At 37.8% G+C, this 17,095-nt stretch overlaps 1 protein-coding gene across 11 annotated transcripts in view; it reads right to left on the reverse strand.

Annotated features, from left to right (window-relative positions):
* The window catches only part of CEP162 (centrosomal protein 162), a 48,432-nt gene that overhangs the window by 6,807 nt on the left and 24,530 nt on the right, over positions 1 to 17,095 (reverse strand). For 10 of the 11 annotated variants that reach the window (XM_054821079.1, XM_054821082.1, XM_054821088.1 and 7 more), the window contains 12 exons: positions 16,527 to 16,669; positions 15,498 to 15,725; positions 14,705 to 14,842; positions 13,688 to 13,800; positions 12,806 to 12,911; positions 11,106 to 11,232; positions 10,019 to 10,182; positions 8,619 to 8,723; positions 7,310 to 7,534; positions 5,490 to 6,160; positions 4,497 to 4,638; positions 1,614 to 1,712 (listed from right to left, as the gene is read on the reverse strand). In XM_054821079.1, coding sequence (XP_054677054.1) covers positions 1,614 to 1,712; positions 4,497 to 4,638; positions 5,490 to 6,160; positions 7,310 to 7,534; positions 8,619 to 8,723; positions 10,019 to 10,182; positions 11,106 to 11,232; positions 12,806 to 12,911; positions 13,688 to 13,800; positions 14,705 to 14,842; positions 15,498 to 15,725; positions 16,527 to 16,669 — 2,261 coding nt within the window. The remainder of the gene's footprint in view (positions 1 to 1,613; positions 1,713 to 4,496; positions 4,639 to 5,489; positions 6,161 to 7,309; positions 7,535 to 8,618; positions 8,724 to 10,018; positions 10,183 to 11,105; positions 11,233 to 12,805; positions 12,912 to 13,687; positions 13,801 to 14,704; positions 14,843 to 15,497; positions 15,726 to 16,526; positions 16,670 to 17,095) is intronic. The other variant, XM_054821080.1, reaches the window with a different exon arrangement.

The raw sequence follows: 17,095 nt of genomic DNA on the forward strand, positions 1-17,095 counted from the left end.
TTTTCCCTATCAAGACTAATTCCATTTGCAGGTTTGTTGCCTTCATTTTTCAGCTCAACTTATTTAACCATTTAATACTTAAAATGTATTTAATAAGCAGTGCAGCAATCATGCTAGAGGGTAAAAGCAAGGCTTTACTTTGATACTGCCCTCTGTATAGTCTTGCAATGATTTTTGTAACAAAGGCATTCAATTACATTTTCTTAAATACCAGCACCTCGAATTCAGCCTGTACCACATAAGATGATCATTCTCTTCACCATCACTATCATTAATAATCTGTAAAGCAAACAGGCAGAGAAGAAACAAAACTGTTGAATAACATTTGTCTCCTTGTACTCTCGCCCTATTTTCCCAGGAGGAAGTATTATATGTACACTGAGATTTGCTGAGTGAAACAAGCTTTGCAGGGAAAGGTGACATCTACCATTAGATTTGTAATATGAACCCAAAATCTCAGCCTTTATCCTGCAAATACAGAGCTTGTTTAATAGGAGATCTTTTATCTCTCCCTACAAACCCTCGCTTTTTCTATAAATACCTCACAGCAGAGGTGGAATGTTGCATGGATAAGATAAATACCAAATGAGTTTAGTAAGATCAAGATTAATTATATTAAGTATGTACTAAACACACACTGATACTTCTCTCATTTCTTCTAAATAAGGGCAGCAAACATGATTAAATGTCTGGAGTTCTCAGTCCCTTACAGAATAGGAGAATTCTTTTTAATAACTCCTGCAGGTTACTGTATTATCAAAATGAAGTGAAAATTAGCAATGGAGATCAACAGGAAGGTGAATGAAGCATAGGCACAATGCTAAGAGAGGCTATAGCCTCCCCCTGAACAGGAGATGATTAAAGAAAAGAAAAAAGGAAAAAAAAAAAAAAGATTGGCAGCTCTTCGAGAAGGACAAAAGCACAGCCAATGGTTCAAAAAAGCATGAGCTAAATGATAGACACCAATTCTACACAATATTAACCCAAAAATAAAAACATGAACAAGTGTAATTTTTAGATTATATGCTATTAATACAAGTAGATTAGGAAAACCCTAGAATACCCCTCTCAAAACCCAGTGAATTTCAGAAGAACTATTACAACTAACCTCTTCTTAAAAGACCTCAAGTTTCATAGATATCAAAGGAGAAAACCAAGAATGTAATTGCCTAAGTCAGTTTTATGGCAATGAAGGATGCAAGAACGAAGGCTTTATCTGAACAAAGAAATTGAAAACAATAATAAAATATCCTCTTAATAAAGAGCAAGTCCTGCAGTCTATTTACTACCCATCACAACTCTCAAAGAAGAGGCTATGAATGCTTGGATTAACCTGCTGATCAATTTTCATACAGGTGTCAGACATTTCTAACATTAAAAATAGTTAAAAAAAATTAAAAATCAAAGGATGTCAAAGTTCCACCTTCTGTGCTGTGTTGTTCTCTTGTTCAGATTAGAAAAACATTGCATTCTCGGACATAACTGATGTAGAAGCAATTGAGAAAGAACCTGTTTCTAAGATTTATTTTACTATACATTATTTGAGGCTTTACAAGGATGAAAGTGAAAACTCTTACTAGAATAAGCTACCCCCAATTGAAATTTAAATATACCTCTTTTTGTAGGAGTTTCTCTCGCGTCTGTGAAACTAGAAGGGCTTCCTGATGTCTCTGTTGTTCACCGATTTGTTCTTGGAGATGTCTTATTAATATCTAGAAAAAGATTAAAAATATTCATCATTAACATGTGAACATATTAACATGACATGTGAAAACCTGTAGAGAAGAAATAGGACAAAAACATAATCAGCATTATAGTACTGCAGGGATAAGTGATGCATCTATTAACAATACTACCTCGAACACGTGTGCATATCTGCTGTTTAACAATCCACGTAGAGGGTTGTTCAATAACATGTGTAACATATAAAGTATATGAAAACAAGTCTCAATCTTCAAATTACTTTCCTCAGTTATAAAGTTCTGAGATAATCTGAATGCCACAGCTCTTTCTACCTTCATACCATGTGTAAAACTTCTCCCAAAATTTTAATGCACAAATATAATTACAGGCCCAGGTCCTTGTGGGGGACTTCAACAACCCTGATACTTGCTGGAGGAACAACACAGCACAGTTCCTGGAGAGCACTGTTGACAATTTCCTGACCCAAGTGATAGAGGAGCCAGTGAGGAGAGGTGCTCTGCTGGGCCTTAAACTGACAAACAAGGAAGGGTTTGTTAGAGATGCAAATGTCAAAGGCAACCTTGGCTGCAGTGACCATGAGATGGTGGAGTTCAGGATCCTGAGAAGAGGGAGCAGGCCAAAAAGCACGATCACGACCCTGGACTTCAGGAGAGCAGACTTTGGCCTCTTCAGAGATCTGCTTGAAAGATGGGATGGGGTCCTGGGGAGGAAGAGGAGCCCAAGAAAGCTGGTTGACATTCAAGGATCACCTCCTCCAAGCTCAAGAGCAGTCCATCCCAACAAGCAGAAAGTCAGACAAAAACGCTAGGAGGCCTGCATGGATGAACAAAGAACTCCTATCAAAAACTCAGACATGAAAAGGAAGCCTACAGACAGTGGGAACAAGGACAGGTAACCTGGGAAGAACATAGAGACACTGTCTGAGCATGCAGAGATGTGGTTAGGAAAGTCCAAGCCCAGCTGGAACTGAAACAGGCAAGACTGGCAAAGACAACAAGAAGGGCTTCTATAAATACCTTAAAGTGGCAAACAGAAGACTAGAGAAAATGTGGGCCTGCTGGTGAATGGGCAGAGGCCCTAGTAACCCAGGACATGGAAAATGCTAAGGAGAATGCCTTCTTCACCTCAGTCTTTACTAGCAAGACCGGCCTTCAGGAATCCAAGGCTCCAGAGATGAGGAGGCAGGTCTAGAACAAGGAATATACACCCTTGGTGGAAGAGGATCTCATCAGGGAATACTTACGCAAACTGGACATAGATAAGTCCATGGCCCTGATGGGATGCAACCATGTGTGCTGAGGGCAAATGTCACTCCTGCCTTCAAAAAGGGCAAGAAGGAGGATGCAGGGAACCACGGGCTAGTCAGCCTCACCTCCATCCCTGGGAAGGTGATAGAGAAACTAATCCTGGAAACCTGGCAGGCACATGAAGGACAAGAAACTGGTCAGAAGTAGTAAGCATACATTCACAAAGGGGAAGCTTGACCAACGTGATAACCCTCTATGATGAAATGATCAGCTTGGCAGATGAAGGGAGAGCAGTGGATATTGCCTACCTGGATTTCAGTAGTAAGGCTTTCACCACTGTCTCCTCTAAGATCCTCACAGAGGAGCTGATGAAGTACAGGTTGGACAAGCAGCAAAGTGGATTGCAAACTGACTTAAATGGCTGTGGCAGAGGGTGGCGATGAGTGTAACAAAGTCTAGTTGGAGGCCAGTAACTTGGGGGGTGTGGTGTGTAGAATTGTCAATTCTGGGTCCAATCCTGTTCAACATCTTCATTAATGATCTGGATGATGGGGCAGAATGTACCTTCAGCAAGTCTGCTGATCGTATAAAACTGGGAGGAGCAGCTGATACACCAGTGGGTTGTACTGTTATCCAGAGGGACCCCGACAGGCTGGAGAAATGGGCTGACAGGGACCTCATGAACTTCAACACAGGGAAGTGCAAAGTCCTGCTCCTGGGAGGAACAACCCCAGGCACCAGGACAGGCTGGGGGCTGCCCAGCTGGAAAGGAGGTTGGCACAAAAGGACCTGGGGGTTCTGCTGCAGACACCAAGCTGAACAAAAAGCTAACAGTATCCTGGGCTGCATTAGTATGAACGTTGCCAGCTGGTTGAGGAAGGTGGTCCTTCCCCTCTACTCAGCTCTAGTGAGGCCACATCTGGAGTGCCATGTCCAGTTCTGGGCTCCCCAGTGCAAGAGACATGGAGCTACTGGAGAGAGTCTGCAAAGGGCCACTAAGATGGTGATGAGGGTACTGGACCACCTCTCATATGAGGAAAGGCTGAGAGAATTGGGACTGTAGCCTGGAGGAGACAAGGCTTAGTGAATCTCATCAATGTTTACAAATATCTGAGGAGAGGGTGCAAAGGCTCTTTCTGGTGGTATCCAGTGACAGGAGAAGCAGCAAAGGGCACAAGCTGATATATAGGAGGTTCTGTCTGACCATAAGGAAAATGTCTTTACTGTGAGGGTGACGAAGCACGTGTTTGGGTCTGTAAGCCCAGAGAGGTTGGGAATCTCCCTCCATGGAGATATTCAAAAGCAATCTAGAATGGTCCTGAGCAACTGGCTCTAGATGACCCTGCTTGAGCAGGGGGGGAACACGATGAGCTCCAGAGGTCCCTTCCAACCTCAGCCATTCTGTGATTCTGCAAATACAGTGGCACAAGCCCATTTTTAAAACAATAGACCCTACTTCAAAGAAAGATAAAGTTTATAGTAGTCTAGAAAGAAATAACTTTAACAGACATCTATATGTAATGAATGTTACCTACTGTATCTTACCTCTTGTGTTGAAATTCTGCTGTTTAGTTCAGCTACTTTAGAAGTAGAATGCTCCTTTGCATGCTGGCAAAGAATCTTCTCCACTTCCCTCTGATGGGAAGCTTTCAGAGATGCAATGTATTCTGCTGTGTCTTCCTGTATCCTGAACAGAGTGAGAGGAAAAGAAGATGTAGTAAAGCAGCTACAGACAGTTCTTCAAAAACGTGGCAAAGTTTCTCACTTGAATATATAAAATATCGAAAACATCAAAGGTGGCATGTCTGAAATTTCATAACAAAACCTCACAAGATAGCACCACCCCTACTCCTACTGCTCTGGAGGGATGACCAGGTGTGAAGCCTACAATGTTGGATGTGTGCTTCATTTAACTAGAGGCAACTATAATACAGAAAACTCAGCCAGTCATCTGGTTTTTTGCTCCTCTTATTAAAAAATGGATAGAAAATAGGTGCTTTTAAATCATAATTCAGCCGTCCTACTTCAGGTATCTACTTCAGAACAGAATGTGTTGCAATCTGAATATGCCAATTTCCTCTACTTTGACTATGAAGGGATCTAAGGGAGACCAGGTGAAGTGTAAAGTTTCTACAGTTGGCCAAGTAAATCCCACTGAAAGCATACCCCAGTTTGAAGGAAAGTATGTGTACCAAATATTAATGCTATACAACACAAATACAAGGCATCAAAGATGCAGCAATTTATACTGAGATCTTTTTACTCAAAACCATGATGATTTGTATTATTAATAAGAAGGACTAATATAGGTTTGCCTGTAGAAAGAAGCATGACAGTGCACTGCTCTAAAAAACCCAAACAACACGCCCCCACAACTAAAACCCCAAACCAAAAACAAACAGTAAAAGTGAAATTTACAGAGAACACTGGCCAAGTATAAGTAGCTTCACCTATGGCTGAGGTGTTAATGTGTCGCTTCAATCCTGTATCAGTCAACACTTTAACAAGGTTTTTAAAGAAACATGTCTGAGCATTTACCTTCGTATGTTATTTTCAGAATAAGCCAGTGTTGCTTGAGACTTCACCCTCTGCTGGTTCATTTCTAGAGACAATCTTTCAAGCTCCTCTTTCAGCTGTGCATTTTCTTGCAGAACTTCCGAGAGATTAGAATCCGAAAAGGTATGTGGCTGGTATATTTTGTCAGTGTTGAAAACACTTGGAAAGGGTTCACTGTTGCTGGCGTTCCTTTTATCTGTTGCTGAGGTATTCTTTTTCAAGATCTCTGTAGAGTTTTCCTTATTATCGGTTTTATTTCTCAAATTATTATCAGACAACATCATCATCCTTTCTTTTTGAAGTTTCTCTACAGTTTTTGTAAGGTCTTGTATTTCTCTGTTTTTGGTGACCAGTTCTTCATTTAGTTTTAACAGTCTGTCTTTTGTGTTACCTTGTTTCATTTGAGAGTCTGGGGACTCTAAGTCTTTATTATTCTTTTTACTTCTGAGTTTTAATTGGGAATTTTGGCTTTTAAGGTTTTCAATTTCTGTCTGGAGGTTTTTAACAGTGATCTGATGGGTCGTCTTTAGATTCTGAAGCTGCTGTTCAAGTTCTGTATAACTGGCTTTATCACTGTTCAGTTTTGGTGATTCACTCATAAATTTGTAGGCAAGTAGCTGCTCAAGCTCTATAAGTCTTTGCTCATACTGTATCTATGGGAGGGGAGTGGGAGGAGGGGAAGAAAAAGCAGGTTCCTTCAGTGTACTTTTATTATTAGCTCTTCCTATTTTTCTTTAAAGTTAGTGCACATCTGAAGCAAGATTTCACAAGACAGGATACACATGAGTATTACTAACAACGCTACTCAATCAGTTCAGAGTGAAAAAAAAAATGTGAAGGAAACTTAAGTCTGCTGTAAAACAGATTTACTCAAAACATTCACTACAAAGTAATCCTCTACTCACAATGAATGCAGTAGCTATGGGAAAGAAAATGAAATTGACAAGAAACTATTTCATTTTTATATAATTAAGTTGTCTTTGGATGTTACCAACTCTGACAGGCAGAGTAACATCTTATTTTAATACAGCAAGAAGTCTTTTTTTTTTTTTAATCTGCCGTTATGTAATTGCCATGTGTCAGTTTGCAAACATTACTGTCACATGCCTCAAAATTGTACTTTAAAAAAATATCTTAAAGTTTAAACAGGACAGATTTTTATTTTATTTATTTATTAAATATAGAAGTATGAATTCAGAGACACACAGAATCTTTCTTCCTAAGGAGCTGAGGAGAACCTAACCCATCTTAATACCTTAGATAGCCTCCAAGGAAAGCAGGATGAGTTACTCCTGTGGAGAAAACGAGGAACAAGCGGCCACTGCTTTCCTTTCCTGTTCACCTTTTCCTTGAAGTAAGATGCCAGACTTCCACACTTCCTAACCCAAGTCTTAAGACTCGGTATCATGTAAGTTTTGGACAGAACATTTAGTGTTCCCAGTCGTTCTCTGCAGAAATGCCCAGTCAGCGGCCATTTGGAACCACAGCCTTTGGTACTGGAAGGAATTAGGTAAGCAGCTCCTCTGACCCACAGGATGAAATCCACTTATCCTAATTCTAAGAATTAAATTATTATGCCTCAAGAACTTGTCCTCTCAGTTTCAATACTACTCTACCAATTTCAATGCTCTTTTCATCTTAGGTGCCGAAGCTACTGAAATTCTGGTTATAAATTCTTTGAATATTTTTTCCCTTGCATGTGGTCTTTGCCTTCAGTTTTCACCACTACTCTGTGTTACATGCCAGTAACCTTGTGACTCTTAATTGCAGAGCAGACTACTCAACAAGCCTCCAACTTTTACCTTTATTTTCTGAAATTGTTGTTCCATGGCACGGAGACTGTTTTTAGCTTCATCATCTTTACCTTCAAGTTCTGTTTCTAACTTTTTTATTCTTCTCTCCAAAAAATCAACTGTGCTTGTTTTAGCTGAAAGATCATTAGTTTTCTCAGCAGTAGCAGCAGCATAAATCAAAGCAGGCAAAGAATTTGGATACCTTCTTTTTAGAATTCCTTCCATTTCTCTGATCTATCAAAAAGAAAATTAAGTTAGAAGTCAAAACAAATAAAATTCTGTTGAAAAGTGAACTGAAGTAAGTGACAGAAGGTTAACAAATGTCATCCACTCACTTAAGCTGGGTGAAGAATGAAAACTAGAGATGCATATGTTGAGAATTTTTTACATTGTTTACATTTATGTTATTGTTTACAGAAAAGCAAGACTTGTCATCTCTTACTGATTGACTGAGAAATCATCTTAAACAAAACATTGCTCTGGTCTTCAGATTGTCGTATGTCAAATGGACCTTTTATTTACTTTCTTCGCACTTAAGTTGTATATGGCTCTTAATGCTGTTGAAGTATTTGCTTTTTTCTGGAATTACATTCACATTCTACTTTTCCAACTGTTACAGAGATATTTTATAACAGTATTGAAATTCTTCTCCCAATAACAGATTATATGCTTTTTATTTTAGAGTCTGCAATAAAATAAAACTAACACCTTGCATGCAAGGCTTATTACAAGCTCTTCTTTTATCTATGGATAAGATATTCTTCACATTAGAATATTGCAGAGGCTCTTTCCCATTTGTCCCACATCCCTACCAAATGCAGCTGCCATCTCCTAAGATTCAGAAAGGTCCACTTCCTCAGTAGAAAAGTAGACTTTTCCTTACTAGAAAAATGGATTTTAAGGTCTCTACTCCCCCAGTTTTCATGAATCTTGTAGGAATCCAATAAAATCTAAACCCCTACTCCTGAATCACCTTGGTTGAAATTGGTCACAATGTTAAGGGGTTACTGAATATGGGCAAAAGGAGTCTTAGAAGATAAACAGCAATCTTGGTGTGCTTTTGCCCTCTTGTCCCTTTCCAAGAAACAGTATGTTAACGTTAAAAGGATTTTAAAAGGGGTGTCTGTAGCTTATTAGAACATAGTAGCAGAAGAGCCCTTTGTACATAAATAACTGCAGCTTTTTGTGTTGTGTTCCATAGCACAAGTTACTTTATCACAGGGCTTCATTCAATGCTTTATCCTTATGAAAGGGCTGTGTTATAAGAGACCTTATCTGAAATAAAGGTTAAACGAAACACAGTTCTATTATTGTATACTTGTCGCTCAAGATCCTGAATTCTTTTAGCATCCGCTGCTCTGTCTCGCAAACGTTTCTTCTGTTGCACACTCTGATCTCCAGCTTCAGCTCTGAGCTTCTCAACCTATCCAATTTATGAGAAAATAAACTGAAATATATGTTCAGAGACATTGTCCTGTAGTACAAAAGCAAGCACCTCAAACACACACATTATACTGGAAGTATTCTGCAACTTAAAGCCTGGTAACAGTAATTTCTGTACTAACTGATTCTTCAGGTTCTTAAACTAAGTTACAGCTTCTTCAAGCCAGTTAAGATCAAAGGAGCTGAAACTAGCTATGGAAATCTAGAAGAGAACTTCAATTCTGGGACATATTTGTCTTCAGACCAGTAAATCTGCTTCTTCCTCCCATACTTCCAGTATGCAGGCTTAGTTAAGAAGCTATAATATAAAGTACTACAGTACATTACATGAATTCAGCGTGAATTAAGAAAATAGTTTGTGATTTGCAAGGCTATGAGATATAGAAACAGCCAAAAAGCAACGTTATGTTGTGCCTAAATAAACGCTAGCTCTCAGGATCAGGGTTGGGAACTGAATGGCTAAAGTTCCTGCACTCCCATAAAGTCTGGCCACAAAGACTCAAAGCTTTACACCAGTCCATCCTGGAGAAAATGCAAATCTTTCACAGCAATGATATGTTGATCACCATTTGATATGGTGGTGTTTAAGGGAGCTCCTTCAGAAGCACCTCCTTTCATCTGTCACCTCTCTAATAAAACACTACGAAAAAATTCCAAGATCGATTATATTTTATCACTGGTAAAATTCTTTATTTCTGTGAATCCTAAGTCAAATATACTGACAAGCAGGCAATGCAAATCTCAGAGCTATTCAAGATTCATTTATTACTTTTGCTTGCTTTATATTTCAAATGTTTTGGCTTTTTCCTCCCTACTACAGCAAACAGAGAATTTTCCTATGAAAGAATTTAGAACTGGTACTTAGGAAAAACAAAAAAAAGTGTTGCCTATGCTACCATGGAGTAAAAAGAGGGAAAAGAGAATGACAGGGATGTTTTGAGTTGTTAATGTAACAATGTACTTCCCTTCCTTAGTCAAGAAATTTGCAGGCTTTAAGAAAACACATTATTTTTGTTTCCAGAAGCATCATCAAGACGTCCAATAGAAGCAAAATCAGGTTTTAAGAATTCTGCACTCGCAACTGTCACTGCGCATGCAGTAATACCAATTTTACATATAAAGACTCCACATTTGATTTAAAGGTTATAAAGAGTTTACGTGTTTTTTTCTTGAAAAAAATGTGATTGTTATGAAGGACAGAATTACGTTATACTCATCACCAGACAAGAAATAATTTTAAGTTCCAACTTCTTAGATAAAGCTAGATATTATCACCTCCAGTTTTAGTTTCTCAATTTCTTCTCTTGCATCTTTAAGACGGGCTGCATCTTTATCCAGAAGATCTTGATTTTCTGCATACCACTGAAGCCTTCTTTTTAAATGAGCAATTTCCTGTTTGTATGATTCTTCCATAACTTTAAATTCATAGGACTTTTCACCTACAAGAATAAAACATCCTTAGTATTGTTTTATTAGTAATTATGTGTTGAATAAGTAATTAGTCAATACTAACCTTCTCAGCACATTTCATACATTTACTCTTTTGACAAGCCCGTCACTGCAGCAAAGTTTTAAAACCAGACCCTAATTAGGATTTTAAATGCAACAGTATTTAAAAAAAAAAAACCACAAACGCCCCACCTTTTTTCTCTCATACATAGTAGTACACAAAGTTTACCATGGAGCACATTTAAAACAGAATCCCAGGGAGGATCTATTCTTGATCACACTCTAGTAAACAAATTTGCAGTAACAACATGGATGACAATACAGAATATATTCTTAGATATGTATTGACCGTACTCTTCCCATTTAGGGATCAAGCATTTTGAGAAGAGACATAGAGGTAAATATTACAGCTCTTAGCATTTGTGATGCCTGATATTGCAAGTGAAAGAGTCTGATTTCTGGCCTTCTCTCATTAAGAAAGCTAAGGTCAAACTGGAAAGAATTCTCATAAGAATGTTGGAAAAAAGTCACAGAGCATAAGTTACAGGTGAATAATGGGCAAGATCTAAATAGGAGACTAAGATGCAACATCGTCAACCTTTTCAAATGAATAGAATTGTCATATAAATGGCATCTGTTTTGCATGCCCAGTGGAAGATGGGCAAGAAATTAGACTTAATAGGCAACAACAAAGAGTATGGCTGGATACAAGGAAAGGCTTTCTAGTAGAGTGCCAATGGTACTGTACCGTGTCCTTCACCGTCTGCTTTTATTGGAAGTTTAGACAATATTTGGAAATGGTCTAGATGCATTTGACTAATTAAAATTTTAATAGGAAACAAGTTTTAGTTCCATATTTATTTAGTGAAGCACAGAGTAGGCAAAATTATTCAAAAAAATGAAGGTGCTTTACTTGATGTGGATGCAATCTGGACTTTTGCTACATCTCTCTCCTTCTTTGCTTGTCCCAAGTCTACCTCAAGAGCTTGCTTATCTTGTTTGAGACGTCTTATCTCTTCTTGTAATTTAGTTTCTTCCTTCTGAGTTTTAGAGAAAACAGTAAGACAAGAAAAATTAAACACAACTTGTCATACAAAAAACTTGAACGTGCTTTTTCACCATACAATGATTAAATTACAACGGTTGTGTCAGATCACAGCAGCAATGAGGTTTTCTAGTTTTGGTATTATTCTCAGGCCTTGCTATAGCAGAACTTGGGAAAACTTAAGCTAAACATAAAAAAAACATATATTTTTTTAAATAAGTCTTACATAACTCTTAGAAGTAGAAAACACCTGCCTTTTGAGAGGGTCAGTAAAGAAAATGGCTTTACTTATTTCTAAGACTTAAGACTGTAGCTTAAATGGACAAATATATTGTCCAACAGTTCATCTTACTACATTCCCTTTCTCGCCATTTCCTGCACGCACTCTGTGTTCTGATTGTTTATGTGTGCTCACTAGCAAACCTCACAATTAAGAAGGACGAAAGGTCTCAGTGCCAGTGCCACTCTGGAGACGGAGGCCCCTGGTCCTGGGGTTCTACAGGTACAGGAAGCAGCAACTGGGGGACTGAGATTTTGGAGCCAGCCAGTAAATACACCGAGCGTCTAAGGCCAGCAAGGGCCAGCAGGTGCATGTATGTGTGTTACCGCTAACGAACTCCTATCCTGATCTGCTGAACAGGATCAGGCCATACGTACTCCTTGTGCTTCCAACAGTATTGTTTGTATTTCTGTGGTGCGAGCAAAGGCACTGCTCTCTGCGTTACCTGTATGCCTGACCATATTAGTGTTGTCTGTGTGTCTCTCTCCACCTTTGGATCTTGTATTCAGTCTCATAGGCTGGACCTAAGGACATGGAAATATAGCCGCAGCACCTATGAGGCTGGAACCAAGGGAGCCCCTGGAGTCTTAAGAGCTCAAAGTCAGTTCTGTCAGACCAAGATGGCCTCTGCTGGTCCTGAAGCTCACTGGATCCAGATCCTCTTATCACTTACCTAAACAATTGTTGTTTGTTTGTTTGTTTAAAAAAAAGCAACCAAAACCAGAAGCAGCAGCTTGTAATTTATGGTCTAACTATCAGAGAGAGAAAGTATGTACCAAAACAGTCCTCCCACTTGCAGTAATCAGAGCAACAGAAGTTCCTGAAAACCTTTAATTTTAAGATGAAGTTTACTAAACATCCTCCCGCAAAAACACAAGCATCTGTAGGACTACAAAAAAAGTTACATGAGTGAGTAACAAAAGATTCTTTTCACTCTGATGTTCTTTCCTAGAATTAACTTGGTACTGAGCAGAGATAAACGCTCTTCTGGATTTGTCTTATGCTGGAAAGCTATAGAGGTATCACTACTTTCTCTAAGCTCTCAAGATATTTCAGAATTGCCAGTAAACATGGCAACACTGCATTTCTTTCAGTGAATCTATGTCTTAGGGGATTACTTCTGAGAAGTTCATTTGATAAGACATTTGTGATATACAAGTGTGGCAAATAATTAACACTGTAGAAGGGTAGCATGCTCTACTACTTAATTTACATTATTAATATACAATATGGACAGTTATGAGGTTTTTGTAAGAACGCATGAAAACCAGGCTTGATATATACCTACCTGTGCTGCTCGAAGCTCTGAAATCAATTCTGTGAAACTCTGATTTCTGGCTGGTTCAGAATCCTGCACAATTCGTGACTGGATATTAGTCTTCTCTATCTTTTCTCTAAACGGCAACAGCAGAAACAGTTATGCAAGGTGGTAACTTGGCATACGAACAGTGGCGTACTAAAAACCAAACACACACCCCCCGAAATGGTACCACAAAGTCAATCCATGCAGACTCAAAACAAAGAAAGAAGCAACTATGCAGTACATCTTTATACCAAAAAATTTCACCTGCAAGGTGAAATCTTCTCACCTCGCACAAACTTGTTTGTTGGGACTACACAAGGGAGGGAAACAAAACCTACTCTGCATCAGTGGAGCTCATCTACGGGCCTCTTCCAAGCAAAGATTTATAAATTAGGAGTACACGCAATTGCTAGGTTTTTTCATCATCACTAGCACAGGATACAAATCTTGCAGGACCTACAGTGCAGTGAATCTAAAGGTTCCTCCACTACCAGGATCTCTTGTGGCCCCTGATCTACTGTGCATCTTACAACAGTATCAAGACATTTTGACACGTGAGTAGAGCCATAATACCAGAACAAGTGTAGTATACTTACTACACATTCTGAAATGAATATTTGAATTTTAGCATTGAAATATTCCCCAAATGGAAGGCTCTAGTCTTCCCACAGGTCTGTAACATCAGCAAGAAGACTAAGTGCCCATAATCAACATAAATCAATTCTCAAAAGAAAAAACAAACCCACAAACCCAAGAAACACTGGAAAACATGCACCTGACAGACTCTGCAGTGATTCTTCATAAATAAAATAATAAACACAGCTGAAAACTCCAGAGATTTTAGGTCAGATGTTTAAATGAGCCTACCTTAGGGCTATTAATTCAGACATTAAACACTGATTCTCCTTAAACATTTGTTCCTCATTTTTTTTGTTTTGGATTTGTAGCTCCTTCATTTGCTTGTATAACCTCTCATTTTCCTAAGACAAAGTTAAAGAGTGTTCATAAATTACCATTTTATCCAGTTCAAAAACAATTGCCTATGACTTGCATAGTTTGCCTACTGAAACAGTGGAAGCAAACACTACATGTTTTATTACTGAGTTTCTAAAATGGATATCTACTTTCATTATCTTTATGCTAAAGTACTATACAGTGACCTCTACAATCTTGTCCAAGTGTCTGCTCACTCTGTAGAACCTAGGCCAGTTCCTCTGCAAAGCTTTCCCAACGATATCGTAAAAGCACGTACATGGATGGGTGCCGACAGATCAGAGCTCGGCCTGCCCATGCTCCAACCCTCTGGACACAAACCATCACCCATTCGGGATGCTCAGAGCCATACTGGCAAGACATTGTGCCTGTACCAAGAAATGCTGCTGAGCACCAGCTGGAAGCTGGTTAAACTAATCTATTTAATTTTACAGCTGCCAGTATGCAAAAGGATTATGAAGCTTGCCTTATCTATTTCTACACTTGACTAAGTAATAAAAATCAGGCACACTAATGAGGTTTCCTTGAAATCAGATCCTGTGAAAAATATCTTAAAAATAAATCCCTCCAGATTTCTAACACTGCTTAAAAATACTAGTTTTCTACTACATTTGAAGCAAAAAGTTTGTGGTTCTTTATTGGCCATAAAGTATTTTCCCAGTTCTCAACTGACAAGTCAGTGTATTTTTTACAATTTAGAACAGTTCATGGAATTGTGGAAAAGGTTAGCCCAAACTAGACATTTGTGCAATACATGTTTGCCCTGCACACCTAGATTTCATCTACTTTTTATATAGCAAGATAACTGTTTTCAACAGAAAAGTAGCAACCATTAAACAATTTTGTTTCTGAATCTGGCTAGAACACAGCTCAATATGCTGTGTGGTATACCTGTTGATAACCTTGAATAATGATCTCTTGATCTTTAATTTCTTTTTGTATTTGTGCCAGTTTTTCTTCAGTGACAGGAACTGTTGCTGTATGATGGGTCCATCTCTTTTCTTGAGTCAGCTCTTCCATACTTCTTAACTTTCAGAACGAAAAAGACACACAATTAATAAGAAAGTTTTGTTAGCAATATGGAACTCTCTACAGGACTACACTTCTATAATATAAATAGGTCAGTCTTTTCATTAACATATGAAAGCAGACCAGTGAGCCAATCTTATTATTGGAGTTTTACAGAAGCATTACAAAACAGGTACAAAGTATAAAAAGTTTGGGAAAGGTTAAGAAAGTTTTACCCTCCCTCTTCTGTTCTTATGTATCTAGAGAGGAGGGTAGAGTGGAATAACCCTGGGAATATGCCATATAAACAAAACACAACATTGAAAAATGCATACAAAAAATAAACAATATCTCGATATATAGTACTTATCTGTAACAAGTGGTATTTGTTAATTTTTTTTTAACAGTGAGTTTAAACTTTGCAAATAAACTGCTGCAGAACTCTTAATATAACAAACTAAAGGAACTCAGGATAACAGTTTATCTCTGTAGTTAAAAAAAAGATCATGTCTTATGGGCAATAAACGTAACAGCAGGTATGCATTTACAAACTAGCAGTGCGTGTGTGTAAATGTGGATTTTCTGCTCATTAACAACTGTAAAATAACATTAATTTAATTTTCAGAAGCAGTGTTTCTCCTTTTCTATAGTAATGGGATACAAGACGATAAAGTACCTTACTCTGAAGAACATAGTTTTCCTGACCCAACCGAGAAAGCTCTTTTTCATGCTGTGTTTTCAATTCTGTTATCTTTGTCTCCATTTCTTTCTCTTTTTGCAAAATCGTACTGGTTAGCTGTTGAACCAAATCACGCGCTGTGTTCAGGTCTTCCTCTGCAACTTGTACTCGTTTTAGCAAATACAGTTCTCTATCACAACTTTTGATAGGAGAAAATGATAAATCCTAGTGAATAAAAAAATTCAGGGAAACATTACATTGAGCTGCTTGTTTACCAAAAATTCCGCTCATCAATTTCATTTAATTGGCTTGTTTGGCTCTCAGCAACCACATCAGGCAGTTGAAAACAAAAAAACCCCAACATTCTAATAGCAAAACATCCTGCATTTACTTTAATGAATTACCTTCTCATTTCTGAAATATGTATGAGGAAAACAAGCCACAAAACAACAAGAAACAAACACCTCTCATATAACAGCCACTACATGGCTACTAGAATTATTCTATTATGCATCTAACTTTTTGAAAAGCAGTAATGATTTAGGTACTCAATGAATAATTTCTTTATAAAGTTTACAAGGAAGAAAGAAAATCCATCACGATACTGCAAATTCAGTCATCTTGGAGAAGTCAGAAAATGCTGTTAAATATGCAATGCAATGCAAATAGAAAAAAAACCCAAACAGTAGTACTACTTAACATTCATAACAGATTTTTTTTTTAAAGTAAAAATTTTATTTTAAAATTTCCCCTTTTCTACCACAAAATAGTAGTTTTTATATACTTAAAGCTGGAATGCTTATTAATTTCTAGAACCACCCAAGTAATAGAATTATCTGAGCAACAGGAAAGCTGTATAATACTTGCATATTTTAAAAGCAAAAACTAGTATTTGACTAAAGGGAAGTCTTTATTCAATATTTCAGCATTTGCCAATCTTGTGATAATTACTAAAAGTCTTGACAAAATAGGCTGCAAACCAAGTTGTACATACTTTAATTAGCAACATCACTGATTATTACTTACATGCTGATATTGCCTGCAATAATCCATAGCCTGGTGTCCAAGATTATTAACAACTGATTGGCCAGATATAACTTTGTCGATACTTCTCTTCAAAGTTGGCTCATTTGTTGCAGATCTTATTATCCTAGTAGCAAATAAGGCTTCTTCATTTAGGCAGAAAGTAAAATAGAACAAAATTAAATTCAGAATTTAATGTCCTTTCAAAAATATCTATTCATGTGATCAACCCCTTGGGCATATAAATTAAGTATTCTACAACTTGAATTCTGAATTAAATACAGCAACTTGAGAGCAATGAGACATTATGGAAAATATTGTAGTTTTTTTTTAAGTAAGGACCTGATAACAAGATAAAACAAAACCCAAAGGAACAACTGAAACAAGTAACTGTAAAATAAATCCTTCATGAAACAAGGTTAACTTCAGTTCTCTGCTTGAGAAGTGCCCAGTTATCTAAGTGTACAGAAATACAGCATATTTCAAGCTATAGTGAAGACACAGCAATTTTCAAAATGGACTTTGGAGTGCAGACAGCATACAAAGCCGTGCAACATTTATTTGTTGCATCA

This window comes from Grus americana, chromosome 3 (genome assembly GCF_028858705.1).
Source record: "Grus americana isolate bGruAme1 chromosome 3, bGruAme1.mat, whole genome shotgun sequence".
In the NCBI taxonomy this organism is placed as follows: domain Eukaryota; kingdom Metazoa; phylum Chordata; class Aves; order Gruiformes; family Gruidae; genus Grus; species Grus americana.